The sequence below is a fragment of the Castanea sativa genome, chromosome 8 (assembly GCF_040712315.1).
Source record: "Castanea sativa cultivar Marrone di Chiusa Pesio chromosome 8, ASM4071231v1".
NCBI classification, from domain to species: Eukaryota; Viridiplantae; Streptophyta; class Magnoliopsida; order Fagales; family Fagaceae; genus Castanea; species Castanea sativa.
In genome coordinates this window covers 28,123,202-28,140,662 of record NC_134020.1, presented here as the reverse complement: position 1 = coordinate 28,140,662, position 17,461 = coordinate 28,123,202, and the positions used below count along the sequence as shown (strand labels likewise).

Here is a 17,461-nt window from a genome sequence, read left to right as displayed (position 1 = left end):
ACCCATCTAAACCCTATCAACTTATCTAAACTTACTGAAAGAAAATAGGTTATAAGAAAAACAAAAATGGAGGAAGAAGAAGAAGTGCAAACACACAGAGAGAGATTAAGAGAGAAAATGAATAACATCTCTAATTGATACAATGAATGAATCTGTACAGAATTAAAGCTTTATACAATCATAGCTACGCAAAGAACTAAAGCCCAAAACAAAGCATAACTAACTACACCAAATTATATGAAAAGCAATTAATACATGTGCAAGAGGTAGTTACAACACGTGTGATACAAAAGAGAATAATTAACACCTAAACTACTTGTAGTTTAGCTGACTAATTAAACCCTCTTGTAGCTTCAACTAGCCTTGTGTTGTTTATCCTTCTTTCCTTCCTTCTTTCCTTTTGTTCTTTGATCTTTGCATATCTGATACTCCCCCTCAAGATGAGATTTAGAGCTGTGTATATTCAATATAATCATCTTGGAAAGTAAGGACTTCAATTGTTGACTACTAAGTGCTTTGGTAAACAAGTCTGCTAGCTGTGAATATGTAGGAGTAGAGTACAATCATATCACCTTCTCTTGCACCTTATCTCTAACCAAATGACAGTCTACTTCGATGTGCTTTGTCCTTTCATGAAATATAGGATTCTCACCTATATAAATTGCTGCCTGATTATCACAAAAAAGCATACTAGGCTGTGGATGATGAACTTCTAAATCTTTCAATACATAGCCATGGCTCTATACTCAACTTCAATTGAGGATCTAGAAACTATAGACTGTTTCTTAGACTTCCATGAGACTAATGAATCACCTAAGAACACACAAAATCTTGTAGTGGATCTTCTAATGTCTACACAAAATGCCCAATTTGCATCTGTGTAAGCTTTCAAATGCAAATCTAACTTAGATGATAGGAGAATGCCTTGACCAGGACACCCTTTAATGTACTGCAACACCTTGTAGCCTACATCTAGATGAGGCTTTCTTGGCTTGGACATGAATTGGCTTAGTTTGTAAACAAGGTATGTAATGTCTGGTCTAGTTATATTCAGATATAGTAACCTCCCAACCAACCTTCTATAAACACCAGGATTAGGCAATAATTCTCCATGATACTTGCTTAGTTTTAGGTTTTGTTCCATTGGCACTTTACTAGGCTTACAACCGGTCATACTAGCATCTTTAAGTACCTATAATGCATACTTTCTGTGGCACAATGAAATCCCCTTTTCTGATCTAGCCACTTCAAGACCAAGGAAGTATTTTAAATTGCCAAGATCTTTCAACTTAAATTCATGATTCAAAAAACTCTTAAGGTCTTCAACTGCTTGAACATCATTACTTGCAATAAGAATGTCATCAACATAAACTAGCAATGCTATAAAAGTCTAATTGAACTTCTTAGTGAACAAAGAGTAATCAGATTTTGACTGCTTGAATCCATACTTCAAGACTGTTGTTGAAAACTTGGAGTACCACTATCTTGAGGCTTGCTTAAGGCCATATAAAGACTTGTTAAGCTTGCAAACAGGTTCTCCCCCTTGCTGTGAAAGCCTTGAGGCAACTGCATATACACCTCTTCATGAAGATTACCATTGAGGAATGCATTGTTCATATCAAGCTAAACTAAATGCCAACCTCTCATAGAAGAAATAGCAAGCAAAGTTTTGATAGTGGTCATCTTTGCAACAGGAGAGAAAGTTTCAGTGAAATCCAAGCCTGCTTGCTAAGTAAAACCCTTGGCAACAAACCTAGCTTTGTATCTATCCAAGGAGCCATCAACATTGTATTTAACCCTATATACCCATTTACAACCAATAGCCCTTTTATGAGAAGGTAATGGAGTAATAGTCCATGTCTGATTTGCTTCCAAAGCAGTAATTTCAGATGCCATAGCATCCTGCCAATTAGGATCTTTTACTGCCTCGTGGTAAGATGTAGGCTCAAGAATGGCAGAAGTGTATGAGCAAAAATTGGCATAAGTGGAAGACAAGTGAGAGTCATTGGATAAGAGATAGTAGGTACTTAAAGAACCAAACTTGTTGGCAGGAAGAGAAGAAGCAAGCTTATCACAGACAATGGAGCTGCACTTATAATCCTGCAAGTAGGGAGGTGGTTTAGACACCTTGGATGACTTCCTCAAAGGAGGATCAAATGGAATAGAATTGGATGAAGGGAGTTCTACTGAAGTAGAATTTGCAACAAGCAAGGTTGAAGCATGTGGGAAAGAATTAGTAGAATCATCTAAAGGAATAGACTGAGTAGAATCAGAAGAATTATCAGGGTTAAGAACCTGAGGAAGGGAATTAGAAGCAAAATGAGGTTCTGGAAAGGAAGGAAAATCAAGTAAAGAAGCAGGTGGTTGAGCTACAGAAGGAAAAAGATGTGGTAAAGGGATATTAGAGTCAGTAGAGAAAGCATGAGAAGGGGAAGTGAAAGGAAAAACAGTTTTAAGAAAATGAACATCCCTAGAGACAAAAATCTTCTTGGTACCTAAATCAAGTAATTTGTAACCTTTAGCACCAAAGGGGTAACCAAAAAAAAAACACAAGAAGTGGATCTTGGATCAAACTTGGACTTGTTATGAGACAAGGTAGATGCAAAACAAAGGCAGCCAAAAACTTTCAAATGAGCATAAGAAGGAGGTTTTCCATAAAGCTTCTTGTTGAGGACTCTTTTTTCGCCTCACGTGGCACTACTTCATTGGCAACCCATGCCACATCAACATATTATTAATTTTTTGGGTAAATTTTTTTAAAACCCAAAATAAGCTTATATCTCATGGATTAGGCTCACATGGCCCATAAAATCCTTACTTCAAGAAGCGGATTCATGGTCCACATTTCCTCTTCATCAATTGGGATCATAACTCCACGACATCATCAACATCAACATATGGATCGGGCTTAAGTAATGAATCAAAGCTCACAGCCCATATTACCTCTCTTACACTCATGGCAAGCGGCTCTTTCAATAAGAGCCCATATGTACACAAAATGACAACAAAACCCGAGGTATTTCATCTCATCTTCGGCTTATGATCCAAGCTCATAAGTCTCTTCGGGAAAACTTTGAGAGTCGTGGTTTGGAGGGCCAAAAGGTATGTTCAGTAAAGCTCCAACGGTTTAAAGTTGATAAAAGAAACATGTTGCTTGGCGTGTCTTCTTCAACTCCCTAAACTCTGACGAGTCCGTGTGTAGTGGGTAACATATGGTAAGCATCTCTTATCACATAGCATTTTAGATGATAAAATTCGCCATTACCCTTTTCCTAAAACTTGATTTTCATCATATGACACATACTCAATATCCCCAGCCATCTAACTGCTAGGAACATAACTATTCATTCAATCCCCAGCTGTTGCTATACAAATTTGGAAACTTCATTATATTATTCTACATAAATCTCATTACTACTTTCAACTAAAATCCAACTCAAACACTTGGCGTAATCTAATTGGCTACCTTTTATCTCCAACTATATGCAAAATATTCATTATATTTCTCATACCCAGCTGCTGTCTGCCATAATCAGACCATATATTTCTCTGCCAGCTGCCAAAGCAGAACATTAGATACTTTTCTTGCTTACCAAGATTATGTCACAACACAATGAGACCTTAACTAACTCTCTAAAGCTCCATTAACTTTCAACCGATCCTTCTATTACTTACTAGAAATGTGTTGTAATGGAACCTTGCACCAAAAACATAAACACCCAAGAGGGGAAACATTTCCAATAGAACCCCAGCAGTGTATTCAGCACTTGACACCTGGCTGGGAGTAATATCAACAGCCATTTAATGCTGAAATCCCAGCTGGCAGCTGCTATACCCAAGATAGCAAGATATCCTTGAAAGAGATCTTACCATTTTCAGCCAAAACCATAAAGTAAATGCTGAGTGACCTCTCCAACACTCTGAAATCACCATGCTGACCTCTTTTGCTTCTGCCCAAAGTGACAGCTATTTCATGATAGCTGTCACAGCTTTTCCTGACAGTTGGGACAGCTTTTCCTAACAGCCGGGACAGCTTTTTCAGGACAGATGTAACTGCTGACCTAGCAGCCTTAGCATTACTATTTTTTCCACATTTGGCTAAAACCAAAACCAACTAAACTAACCATCTTTTTCTTGCCAAAATACCTTCCTTTTTTGCTGCTCTTTCCCCTAGCAGCTCTTACCCAAAATAGCAAGAACACCTTGAAGCTAAACTTACCATTTTTGCCCAAATCTTAAGATGAATTTTCTGAATATTCATTGCTATTTGGGACAGATTTTGGCTGAGATTATTTGCTAAAATACCCCTTTAAACTCAGGTAAATAGGACCCATCATCAACACCTCAAATGGGGACAACAAGGGAGAAGAACTCTTTCACAAATCTCTCTATTCTCTCTCTCTAAGCTCTGAATGAAGTTCTGAGTTTTTAGTTTCAAAATCAAGAACTAAACTCTTCAGCCCTTAGCTCATAAATGCCTTCATAAGCCCTCATCCATCTTCCAGCAGAAAATCTCAACAGTACATACCAGCAAAAAAGCCCAGCTGTAAATTTCAACAACATTGCTAAACACACTGCAACACTATTACCCCTCATATACTCATTCTCTCACTCTCTATATTCAGAAAATACACCTATCTTACTACTCCCATCTCCGAATTCCTAAACACACCTCCATGCTCTTCTCTTACAAAATCTTTCCTCTTGGAAAGCAATCTCTACAACTTTTCCAATGGTTATAATTTCATATTTTTACTATCTTTAACCACCATATCTCTCATACTTCCAAATATCATACATGTTACAAATGCTACATCCCACAAAACACTCATATCTCTAAACATCTCTTTCCCCACTTCTCTTACACAATCTCATACATATTTACTACACCATCACATATAACACACTACACTCATCTAAACTCCACTCTCATACTCTCTCACTCTGAAGTTCTACTATACTTTTATTACTAAAACCCTTCTCCTAGAAGGCACCAAGATCTCACATCAAAGCCCTTCTCATAGAAGGCACAAATCCATCTTACATAAAGCCTCTTCTCTTAGAAGGCACAAATACTCCATACAAAAGCCCTTCTCATGGAAGGCAACACTATTCATAACTTCACAATAACAAAAAGAAGCATTGTTAAGGGGAAAACTCATTTAAGTGCATGATAAGAAGGGCAAGCTTAACCAGCCCCTACACACAGCTGGGCACACACTCTCTCCCTCCAGTTGCACCCATTTTTCCGCCTCAATCTTGAAGTTGTCATGGCAAACTGTCTCTTTACCGCTGGGGTCACTCTGCTGGGATATCATCAACTCACAGAAGCTGTACAGTTGAGCTACAAACCATACAAAGATAAGTGACTTTGCTTCCTTATCTTTAAATTTATATTATTGAGTACATGATTACTTCACATTTAAATACATATTACTTTATTCCAACTATTAACCAAGGCTTAAACTCATTTAAATGCATGATAAGAGGGGCAAGCTTAACTAACCTCTACCGCTGACATCCTGCTGGAATCTGATCAGCTCACTGATGCTACACAGCTGGGCTACAAACTATACAAACATAAGTGACTTTGCCTCCTTATCTTTAAATTTACATGATTGAATACATGATTACTTCACATTTAAATACATATTACTCTATTCCAACTACTAATCAAACCTATTATATCAAGCACATATTACATATTTATTCAACCATTATCATGATTCTTAGACTTTGGTTTTAATGGTTTGGTAGGCTTAAAAGGTACACCGGTAGTCGTTGGACCACGTGGCCTAATGTTGAGTTCTGGGATGCAACTCTCCAAAAAGAACCCGGGCCTAGCAAGGTCACTAATATAGTGGATAACACGTGGCCGAGCAACTGAAAAAGGCCCCCGAACACTTCTCAAAAGAAGTTTTATGTTTTAAAACCTTGGAAGGCAGCCTATTAATAATGTGAACAGCAATTAACACACATTCACCCCAATAAGAAATAGGTACATCAGATTGAAATTTCAATGCTCTTACAGTGCTTAAAATGTGTTGGTGTTTCCTCTCCACAACTCTCCACAACTGAGTTTTGTTGTGGAGTGGCAACACATGAATGTTGATGGATAATGTCATGGTTGGCATAAAAATCCTTTAAGAAAAATTCAGGTGCATTATCAGTTCTAATGACCTTGATATTAGTGTGAAACTATGTGTTAATCATGTTATAAAAGGAAATTAGCAAAGCTCCAATTTCAGATTTTGATTTCATGAGATAAACCCAAGTGGATCTTGTGGCATCATCCTCAATGGTAAGGAAGTATCTGAAACTATCACAAGTAAGTTTAGCAAATGGTCCCCAAACATCACAATGGATAAGATCAAATGCATTATTTGAGACATGATTGAAAGAAGGAAAAAGGGAGTCTTTTCTGTTTTGAAATTGGAAAAAAGAACACAGTCTTTATTGCTAGGAAAAGTACTTACATCGGGAAGACAATTGTGTAAAACATGAAGCTTATTATCTGATACATGTCCTAACCTCAAATGCCAAAGATATGGCTTAGTAACACTAGGATCTGACACAGAATTAACAAAAGACTTAAAAACAAACTCAAGGATTGAGGAAGCTTCTGAAATAGACTTGTAAGAGGATGTAGAGTGCAGCAAGTAGAGATTGTCATGTAATTCACCCACTCCAATCGTTCTCCAACAAGAAAGGTCCTGTATGAAACATAAATTGGAGAGAAATATAAGACAACATGATAATGATCTTGTTAACTAGCTGACTGAGATGAGATTGAAAGTGAAAGAGAGAACACAAATTACATTTTCAAGAATCAAAGTTGATGTAACTTGAATTGTACCTATATGTGTAACAACAACCTTTTCACCATTGGGCGATTCAACAAAGGTGGAAATAGAACTAGTGATGTGTGTGAACAAAGTTAAAGAATGGACTATATGATCTGTAACCCCAGTGTCAACATCATTACCATAAGCATTTTTATTGGCAGGATTAACAGCAAAAACTGAATGATGCATATCTAAGGAAACAAAATCTGACCAAAAATTACAAGTATTACCTTAAAGGGAAGAATTAGCTGAGCGTAAGACATCAATAGAACCACATGATGTGGAAGCATGAGAGCTTAGCATTGAAAGCAGTTGTTGATATAGCTCTGAAGTAAAAGGGAAAGAACTGACCTATTATGCATCAAATTTGCCTTGATCACCTTCAGCAAAAACTTGATTGGCCATAGCTACTCTTCCTTTCTGCTTATAACCAAGAGGAAAACCAACCAATTTGTAGCATTTCTCCATAACATGACCTATCTTTCCACAATGACTGCACACAAGCCTTCCTTTTGCATTGTTCCCCTTGACATTCTTGCTATTGTTGCCTGGAAATGAAGTGCCCCGGTTGAATCCTTGGTTCTTGATAGCAAGTGCAATTGATTCAACTGAAGGAGCAACAGTAAGACCCAAACACCTTTCCTCTTGAATCACTAAGGAAAATGCCTTATCAATAGAAGGCCTAGGCTCCATCATGAGGATCTGTTCTCTAACTTGAGAATAAGATTCATTCAATCCATTAAGGAATTGCATGAGAGAATCTTGATGTTGAAAAGCTGTGATCTTGTCATTCACACCAAAGGTACATTTATCACATGAACAACATGGTAAATGCTTGAAATTCAATAACTGATCCCAAGTAGCTTGAAGATTAGCAAAGAAGCTTGTTGCTGTAGAATCACCTTGCATCATAGTTGAGATTTACTTCTGAAGCTAAGAGATTTTTGGTCCATTGGCTTGAGAAAATCGTTTCTTAAGTGTGTTCCACACCTCAAAGGCTATGTCTCTATAATTAACCCTAGCTGTGAGATGAGGTGAAACTAAATTCAAGATCCAAGAAGAGATCATTGAATTGCATTTAGACCAAGCTTGTTTCTCGAGTGGTGTGACTACCATTGAAGCATTGACAAAACCATCAACAAAGCCAAGCTTACTTTTAGCATCCAAAGCCATCCTCATTGCTCTAGCCCAAGTAGGGTAATTATCCTTAGTTAATGGTTTGAGTAACCAGTATTGCACCTGGTGTTTCACCATGATGCAAGAAAAATGGACTTCGTGAATCTTCCATTGGAGTAAGTTCTCCCTGAGAAGATGAAGATGAATCAGTCTAAGTATTTGACGCCATAAATGAAGGCTCGAGCTCTGATACCATATAAGGAAAACAAAGATGGAGGAAGAAGAAGCGCAAACACACAGAGAGAGATTGAGAGAGAAAATGAAGGACTTCCTAATTGATACAATGAACGAATCTGTACAAAATTAAAGCTTTATACAATCATAGCTAAGCAAAGAACTAAAGCCCAAAACAGAGCATAACTAACTATACCAAATTATACGGAAAGCAGTTAATACACGTGGAAGAGGTAGTTACAACACGTGTGATACAAAAGAGAATAATTAACACCTAAACTACTTGTAGTTTAGCTAACTGATTAAACCCTCTTGTAACTTCAGCTAGCCTTGTGTCGTTTATCCTTCTTTCCTTTTGTTCTCTAATCTTTGCATATTTGATATAGTTTTGTTATCTAATTTTTCTTGGCAAATATTAAATAATTAATACAAATTTTGTTGTAATCAATGACTACAACTTCAGTCAATATTTTTTTATTGGATGTGAAATTTGACAAACATTCCACTATATGATTACATTTTTTTTCTTATATCCTCCATGTTTGAAAATTTTAGAAGATCAGATATCAATGGTTATGTTATCAATTAAATGTTTAAATTTCAAGTTTTTGTAGTTTAAAATTACGCATAAAAATAAGTTTGTGGGTTGAATAGTAAATAATATATGATTGGCAGAAAATTTGACATACATGTTAAGAATACAAAGAACATATAATCTAACGGTTAAATTTTCAAAATATGTAATGATGTTAATTTTTTAAGTGAGAGTTGTAACCAATTTTTGTCCATAACATTTTATCAATACCATCAGTGATACTCTCTATGTACCTCTTTTGGCCATGTCTATAGCTTAGTATTACAATAAAAAAAAATTGAAAATAAATTTGGATTATAAACCATAGTAATTCTATATTAATTTTCAAAATCCTCTCTCTCTCTCTCTCTCTCTCTCAAATCAACATTCTTATGTTTTTTCAATGTTAATTATTTTTTTGATCTTGAGTTTCTCCATTTCTAAATATCCCATAACCAATTTAAGGGTATAGTTTCTATAGTGAAATTTTTATTTTTAATATAGATTACCAAATTTTCTACCAACATTAAAAAGGAAAATTCCAGGGACACCAATAAAATCTTCAAAGTCACAAATAATAACAAAATTTTAATAGATACAAGAGCACATTTTATAATTAAAAAATGAAAACAATTTAAAAAAATATAAGCATTTAAAAAGAAGAACAAAAGGGGAAAAAAAACATTATTATCTCTATAATCATTGAACCTATGACCAATTTTTTTTTAGAAGAGGAACATAGGGAAATTCAACTTTTTTTGGGGACCTATTTTAATTTTGAGGGCCAAATGGCGACTATGTCCATGACCATCATTGTTGCCTCTAAGCAACTTGCAAATAGTGTAAGATCATTAATCACAAAATGCTCTATTTGTTTCAATAATGATATTTTTTTTAAATTGAATTATTTTTCAAAAAACTTTTTATAGAAAATTATCTCATTTTTTATGTTTGATAGCGATCTTAGAGCACTAGCAATGGGGATGTAAAAAAAAAAAAACCCCTATTTTGAGGTCCTCAAATACTACTTCATATATTTTACTAACCCATCTAACAATATACCCAACATCACAGTTTTTATTTTTACATACAACCCAATAAAATAATATAAACTAACTAATAAAAAAATAAAAAGTAAGAAAAGAGAGAGTGTGACAATGTGAGAGGAAGAGAGAGAGTGTGAGCAATTAAAAAATATTTTTTTCTTTACAACCCCATGAACAACAAGGTTACATATATGCAACGCACCAGTCCTTGCATAATAGAAAAAGATGTGAAATTTACACATTTAAGCCTCAAAACTGCCCACACTAGTCATTCTAAAATTGTGTATATTTATAGGTTTGCTACAGTAATCGCATTACTATGTATTCTATTATTTTATTAATTTCACAATTTCATACCTTTTTTTTCTCTCTTCTTCCTATGCAAAATGAACACTCTTCTCCTCCCTTATCTTCTTTTTCTTTTGTTACACACAAATACACATCCATATGGACAAACCAATACATAGACACACAAACGCACCCACATGGAAAAACCAACACAGAGAGATATAATGTTGTGAACTTGACATACACTAACATATAGATCAACGCTAGTGGCTTGCGGATTGTGAATCAATGCTTGTGGCGGAGATTGACACTGGTAGCTTATGGATTGGTGTTGGTGGCATTTGTGGGTCAATGGAAATGGGTCTGAATGCTTGTGGATAGGTGCTAGTTGTGGAGATCGGTGTTTGTGGGTCAACAAGAATGGGTTTTGATTCTTGTGATCAGTGCTAGCGGAGATCGGTGATCTGTTCGAGAGAGAGAGAGAGAGAGAGAGAGGGGGGGGGGAAGGAGAAGACACGTTTGACCTGATATGAGCAGCTAAAGAGATAAAAGCACAAAAATAAAAAGATAAAGAAATATGTACAAAATAAAGAGATATAATAATAATAATAATAATAATAATAATAATAATAAAATTAAAGAAAAATTATTATTTAAACATAATGGAGTGTAAAATAGACATTCTAATGTGGGTGTTTTTACAAAGTGGTTGTGTAAAATGGAAAATGTAGGTTTTTATCCTAAAATAGACAGAAAATTTTAGACGGATTGATGCGATTGCTCTTGCTGTATCTAGGATGGAAAATTTGCTAGGTTTACATACTCAGATGGAGTATGATTTTATGGATCTAGTTGCTAAAATAGTAACTGAGGGGTTTTTACACCCCAATGCAATACTCTTATAATGAGTTGAAAAACTATATTTTGACTTCCCTTATTTAGTTTTGCTTGAGATAAAGTAGATTTTTTAAAAAAATTAGAGGAAAACAACTCTATCTAATGCTAAGCTAAACAAAGAAAGTTGAGAAATATTTTTCCTTTGACCAATTTTTTTGATACTACCGAATAAAGGAAAATGCAAAAAACTATCCGGACATAAAACTTTCTATAAATATAGTAGGATTTTACTAATGTGTGCCTTAAGGGCACACAATAGTATACTATTTTTGATAAAAAAAATTATCTAAAATTGAAAAAAATTTATAATTTTTTCAATTTTCCATAAAATATTTCCAAAAATGGATAGCTTAATATATACTCTAAGGGCACATATTAACTGGACCCAATATAGTATATTAAGACCTTCCATAACTATCCTGCACAGAACAATCGGTCTAAGGAATCAAAGGGTACAATCGGTTACAGGCGTATAAATTTCTTTGCCAAAATTAATGGGGCTTTTTATAGTTGTAGGTTTTTTTTTTTTTTGCTTTCAGAGTTGATGTTTGTTTGCATTCAAATCAATTACATGCGTATAAATTTCTTCGCCAAAATTAATGGGACTTTTTAGAGTTTTTTTTTATTGCATTCAATAGTACAGTGACATGACAATTTTTAGTAGTTTTTTTAATTAAAATGATATATCTTAGTAAGACTCTAGCTAAGAGTGTGATTAGATACGTTGCTCTTTTATGAAAGCTTATGTAGTTATGTGTTGAAAGTTGATCGGGGTTTTCAAAAGCATATATAAAAATTAAATAAGTCAAAATAGTACTAAAAGAAAAGGCTACATATACACTAATCTCTATTGTGCGTAATGACCTCACCACAATATGATTAATCTATTAATAAGATTGCAGGCACATATTCACAACTATTTTTCATTATTTGTTGATGTTATTTTCTAATAACGCTACCTTTTCATGTATCAATTACTAATACTATTTTTAGACAAGTCTCTATGTAGTGATAACTTATAAGGCACCACAATAGTGTGAACAATGTTTTTTTTTCCCCCTTTATAATAATAAATGTGAACTGTCTTAAGTTTGTTTTTGTTTCTTTCTCAAAAAAAAAAAAGATTTTGTTTTTGTTTATAAACTTGTGGTTGATTTGATTATCAAAAGGCTCATGTTTAATTTTAAACAATAGCATGTTCAATTATTTTGGCCCAACCTATCATTTCAAAAGAAAACCATGTGATATATATATATATATATATATATATATATATATATATATATATATATATATAAAGGAAAACGGTTCTCTTCTTGGGTTTACTGCCTCTTGAAGGTTTGACCATTTGAGTAATGAGTTTTGAGACAAACAAGATATGATCTATAGTATTTTGTTTTTCTTCTTAAAAGTGTTGGTGTATGGTTGGTAGAATGATTTACGTAACACGAATGTCAACATCATAGAGAGTAAAACGAAGAGAAACTTTAAGCAAAGCTGCCTGACAATGAGAATTGATTCAATGACCGGAATTGCTTTTAAAGGAATAGTTCCAAATGAGAGCGATTTTTCAGTCTTTTTTTCGTCGATCCGGGTAGGTAGGTATTTGTTGCTGACCGTAGTAAAACACCTTTCAGTCTTGGAAGAGTTTTGTGTCAGCAAAGATCAAGGTAGGTAGGTTATATTAGGAATCAGAATTCAGAACATGATGAAAGAGTTTTGTGTCAGCAAAGATCAAGATAGGTAGATTAGGAATCAGAATTCAGAACATGATGAAAGAGTTTTGTGTCAGCAAAGATCAACATAGGTAAGTTATATTAGGGAAGAGTTTCATCAATAACGAAATGATGTGCCATTCCTCCACCAATCACTTGTGTCATTCTCTGCTTTTCAGTCAATTTTAACGCTAATGAATATTGTTTCATGCACGTGGAATTGTGTAATTACATTATCTCTTGCATATGTATATGCTTTAACTGCCTATCATCTATTTCATCTTGAATTTAAATTTTAGGTTGATCGTTAATTGCATAATCTAAGCTTATTTTTATATATTATGGTCACAACACAGAAAAACTTGCCCAAAAACATGTGATATTGGAACTAGTAGAGGCTATCGGGGATGCTAGCTAGGTAATTTAGCCCATCATCCTCTCATTCTTGATGATATATATATATATATATTTGATAAATTTGTATTTTGGGATCCGAATCAACAGAAGTCTCCATATTCACTTGGGATTAGTCAATAACTAGGTGCTCTATAACCCCTCACATCAGACTCAGTTTAGCCAAATCTATTTTGAACAAACTTATATTCATATTGAACTACATACATTGGTGGCTCCACATGGAGTTTAGGGTGGTCACAGGACCACCCAGACCTGGCATAAAGTTAACTATTATATATAAAATTTAAAAATGTTATGATTTTATTATCCTTAAAAAGTATTTATGACCACCCTAAAATTTTTTAGGATTAATATAATTAATTTTTGGACAAAATTTGGCAACAAATTTGATTTTAAATTAAGACTACAACTCCACTCAATATTTTTTTATTAGATGTACGTGAATTATTACAAATTCACCATTAAATTACATTTTCTTCTTATATCCTCCATATTTGCAAAATTTCAAATAGATTAAAGATTAATAGCTATGTTATCAATCAAACCTTTAAATTTTGAGTTTTTATAGTCTAAAATTACCTAAAAATTTAAGTTTACGAATCAAATAGTAAATAAAATCATATTTACATGAAATTTGACATGTGTTTTAAGAACATAAAAAACATGCAATTCAACAGTTAGGTTTCAAAATATGTAACTATGTTAATTTGTTTAGTGCAAGGTGTACGTAGTCTTAGGTTACAACTAAGTTTGTAGCCAAACTCTGTCTTCAAATTTTGGCCACCTTAATAATATATTAAGTCATTACAAACAACTTTTCTCAACAAAAAAAAAAAAAAGTCATTACAAAAAAAAAATCACAATAAAATTGATAATGAGACTATCATGCAAATATTTCAAAATAAGAAAATTTGTAGAATAAAATTGTAAGATTTTATGTATTTGTGTGTGTATTTTGGTTAATATATGAAGTTATCTTTTTATTAAATTTTGGTCAATAATAACCACCTAAAAAAAATTTCTAGAGCTGTCATTGCCTACGTAAAACTCTTCATTTATTTATCTATTCTATTAATTAAACATTATTTTTTTTCAATAAATATAGGTGCACAGTTTTTTTTTTCACTACTTACTAAAGTGATTGATTGTGAGTGGCGTTGTTGCAACATTACCACACCATCGATGGCACAAACTCACAATTTCCAATTTTTCAACAAAACCGCCACTATCACACAAATACTAGATCACTTCTCCGTTGTAAGAGCATTCGTAGCAGGTATCTCAAATATGTTAAATGCTATAATATAACACATTTGACACATCAAACACCAAAAATCAATTCTCATCAGGTATCTTAAATCCCAAAATTTATAACACACCGCTACAGTACCGTCTCAAAGATGAGACGGTATGGTCTGCTGTGTTAAAAAAAAATTTCCTTATTTTATTTGCGTCTCTCTTCTCCCAACGCATCTCTCTCTCTCCGTCTGCAACAGCTCTCTCTCCTCTCTGGCTCCATCTCTCTTGTTGCTCCCTATTTCTTTCTCAATTTCAATTTTTTTTTCTCTCACTCTCGTCCTCACTCTACTCTGCAAAAGAATTAATACACGCTCGCCTGGAGCCACCACTCGCCGATCTCGTCTGAAGCCGCTGCCCGCCAATCTCGCCTGAAGCCGCCGCCCGCTGATCTCGCCATAGTCGTCCTCCACAGCTCCCTCTAGCCTAAAGCCACCTCAAGCCACCTCAAGCCATATTCGTCTTCTCTCTCGCCTAAAGCCACCTCAAGCCGCTAAAACCAATCTCGCCTGAAGCCGATCTCGCCGCCGATGTCTCCCACCTGAAGCCGATCTCATTGATCTCGCCACTTGAGCTGTGGGTTTATTTGATTTGGGATGGGTTTTGAGGTTTGTGAATGTGGTGGCTTGTGGGTTAGTTGTGGCAGTGGTATTGTGGTTGTGGCGGCAATTTGGTGGTTGTGGTGGTGATTATTGGGTGGCTGTGGTGTTTGTGCCGTTGAGTTGTTGTGGATTTTTTTTTTCTGGTAGTGGTTTTTTTTTAAATTTATTTATAAGGTGGTGTTGGTGGATGTGGGTTTGTGCTGGTGGCTGTCGGTGTTGTTGCGGCAGTGGTGTTGGTTGTGTCGTTGATGCTGGTGTTGTTGCTGTTGACGATAAAGGAGATAATATATTATTTTAATTTGTTGTAAATATTATTTTAATGTATAGAATGGGAGGATAAAACATCTGATAAATGAGATATTGTAAAATGACGTGGTAAAATGATAAAGTAGGTATTTGGTGGGTCAAAATGGTATTTTTTTTTAAACATATGATGAGAATGCTCTAAGTCAACGTTTATGACATAATCTCCTATTATCCTTGCTGCCACTCACTGCTCGAAGCTTCAAAAGTTGCATTAGCTCACTGCTTTGGGCTTACCAGTTTTAAAAATTAAAGAAACCCCAATTGATGGAGGTGTTGTTCACAGCCACCGTGAAATGCCAAACACAAACCACCATCCCCCGTCCTTTATCTTTGCTGATCTGTGTGGATTGGAGTATGAGAGAGAGACAGAGAGAGAGTACGTATGAGAGAAAGAAACTAAAAAACAAATCATTTTTGGTACTCATCTATTAATGAATAGTGTCTCAATACCAGACTACCAGTATTGAAGTATAATTTACTATTTAATTTGGTTTACATGTTATTGAGCCTCGTGCAAACCAATATTAGGGAGTACTGATATAATCCGGCGAAAAGCCTAAAAATATTATTAAAAGTTCCAGCTAACTTGGTAAAAAATTTTATTATTGAATTAGAAATTTAGGTTTCGAATATTATTTACATTAAAAACTAATTGATATCTTAACTAGATAATAAAGAATATTCGATATGAAATGGACACAACAGAGATTATAAAAAATCCATAAAATTCACATTTAATAATATAAATAAAAATAAAAACTCATAAAGATTGAAAAGGGCACCATCAAACATAGGAGTCTTTTGGCTAAAAATTGTAAAAAACGAAGTTTATTATTGTTATAGGTACTGTTCAAAGTTATTTAGCAAAATAAGGAGAGAGATTGAATTTCGGCAACGGTATTGCCGAAATTGCAAGAAAAAGTAGAATGTGTCAGGGGAGAGAGGAAAATTGAATTTCGGTAATGAGATTACCGAAATTCTTGTCCTGCCCTTACTTGCGAGCCTGCCCGTGAAGTACCCAAAATGCTGAAATGAAAAACCAATTGTGGCAATGGCATTGCTGAAAATAGGAGGAAAAAAAAAATTTTGTGGCAACCAAGTTGCCGAAAATGGAGGGGGGAAAAAAATTCTACATCCATAACATTTTGCACAACAGATTACAGGTGGTTAGTTGTTATTGGTTCAAATTTAAACCTAACACTAAGATAATTTTTTTGCTCCAATAATAACAATAAGTAACAACTTGTCATTTATGATTTGTTGTAAAAATATTGTGAAAATATTGTGAACGTATCATTTTTAAAAAAAAATTGTGGTGCCGAAATAGAAGGAAAAGAAAAAAAAAAAAGTGGCAATGTGGCAATGCCATTGCCGAAATAGAGGGAAATTTTTTTTTTTCCCTCTATTTCGGCAATGGCATTGCCACATTGCCACTTTTTTTTTTTTCTTTTCCTTCTATTTCGGCTCCACGATTTTTTTTTGAAATGATACATCCACAATATTTTTACAACAAATCATAAATAGCAAGTTATTACTTATTGTTATTATTGGGGCAAAAAAGTTATCTTAGTATTAGGTTCAAATTTGAACCAATAACAACTAACCACCTGTAATTTATTGTGAAAAATATTGTGAACATAGCATTTTTTTTTTTTCCTCCATTTTCGGCAACTTGGTTGCCACAATTCTTTTTTTTTTTTTTTTTCCTCCCATTTTCGGCAATCCCATTGCCACAATTGGTTTTCCATTTCAGTATTTTGGGCACTTCACGGGCAGCAGGGCAGGACAAGAATTTCGGTAATGTTATTACCGAAATTCAATTTTCTCTCTCCCTTGACACATTCCACTTTTTCTTGCAATTTCGGTAATACAGTTGCCGAAATTCAGTCTCTCTCCTCATTTTGCCAAATAACTTTAAACAGTATGTATAACAATAATAAACTTCGTTTTTTGCAATTTTTAGCCAAAAGACTCTCAAACATAGCCATCAAACATCAGTCGAGCTACGATTGATTTATGTCACTGTACATGTTTGCTATATATATATATATATATGTCAGTTGTCACATGAGACATGCACGAAAGTAATCGAGCAGCCTCGTGTGAAGTGGATAGTGGTCAAACT

The 17,461-nt window shown here is 34.4% G+C and overlaps 1 protein-coding gene across 1 annotated transcript; it reads right to left on the bottom strand.

Annotated features, from left to right (window-relative positions):
- Positions 1–721: 721 nt before the first annotated feature.
- On the bottom strand, positions 722–7,757 carry LOC142606128 (uncharacterized). The gene is made up of 11 exons (XM_075777526.1): positions 7,226–7,757; positions 6,819–7,051; positions 6,477–6,713; positions 6,030–6,198; positions 3,836–4,098; positions 3,698–3,774; positions 3,513–3,556; positions 1,807–2,516; positions 1,479–1,623; positions 1,206–1,380; positions 722–1,079 (listed from the first exon to the last, which is right to left on the bottom strand). Exons 1-11 carry the CDS (start codon positions 7,755–7,757, stop codon positions 722–724), a joined length of 2,943 nt encoding a protein of 980 aa, XP_075633641.1.
- Positions 7,758–17,461: the final 9,704 nt, after the last annotated feature.

Excerpts from the sequence above, each read along its gene's own strand:
- LOC142606128 (XM_075777526.1), bottom strand. The coding sequence starts at position 7,757 with ATGATGCAAGGTGATTCTACAGCAACAAGCTTCTTTGCTAATCTTCAA. Across the intron at positions 4,099-6,029 it reads ACCAACACATTTTAAGCACT|CCAAATGTGGAAAAAATAGT; the intron begins GTAAGAGCATTG and ends TTTTGGTTTTAG. Across the intron at positions 3,557-3,697 it reads GTTTATGTTTTTGGTGCAAG|CTGGCAGAGAAATATATGGT; the intron begins GTTCCATTACAA and ends CTGCTTTGGCAG.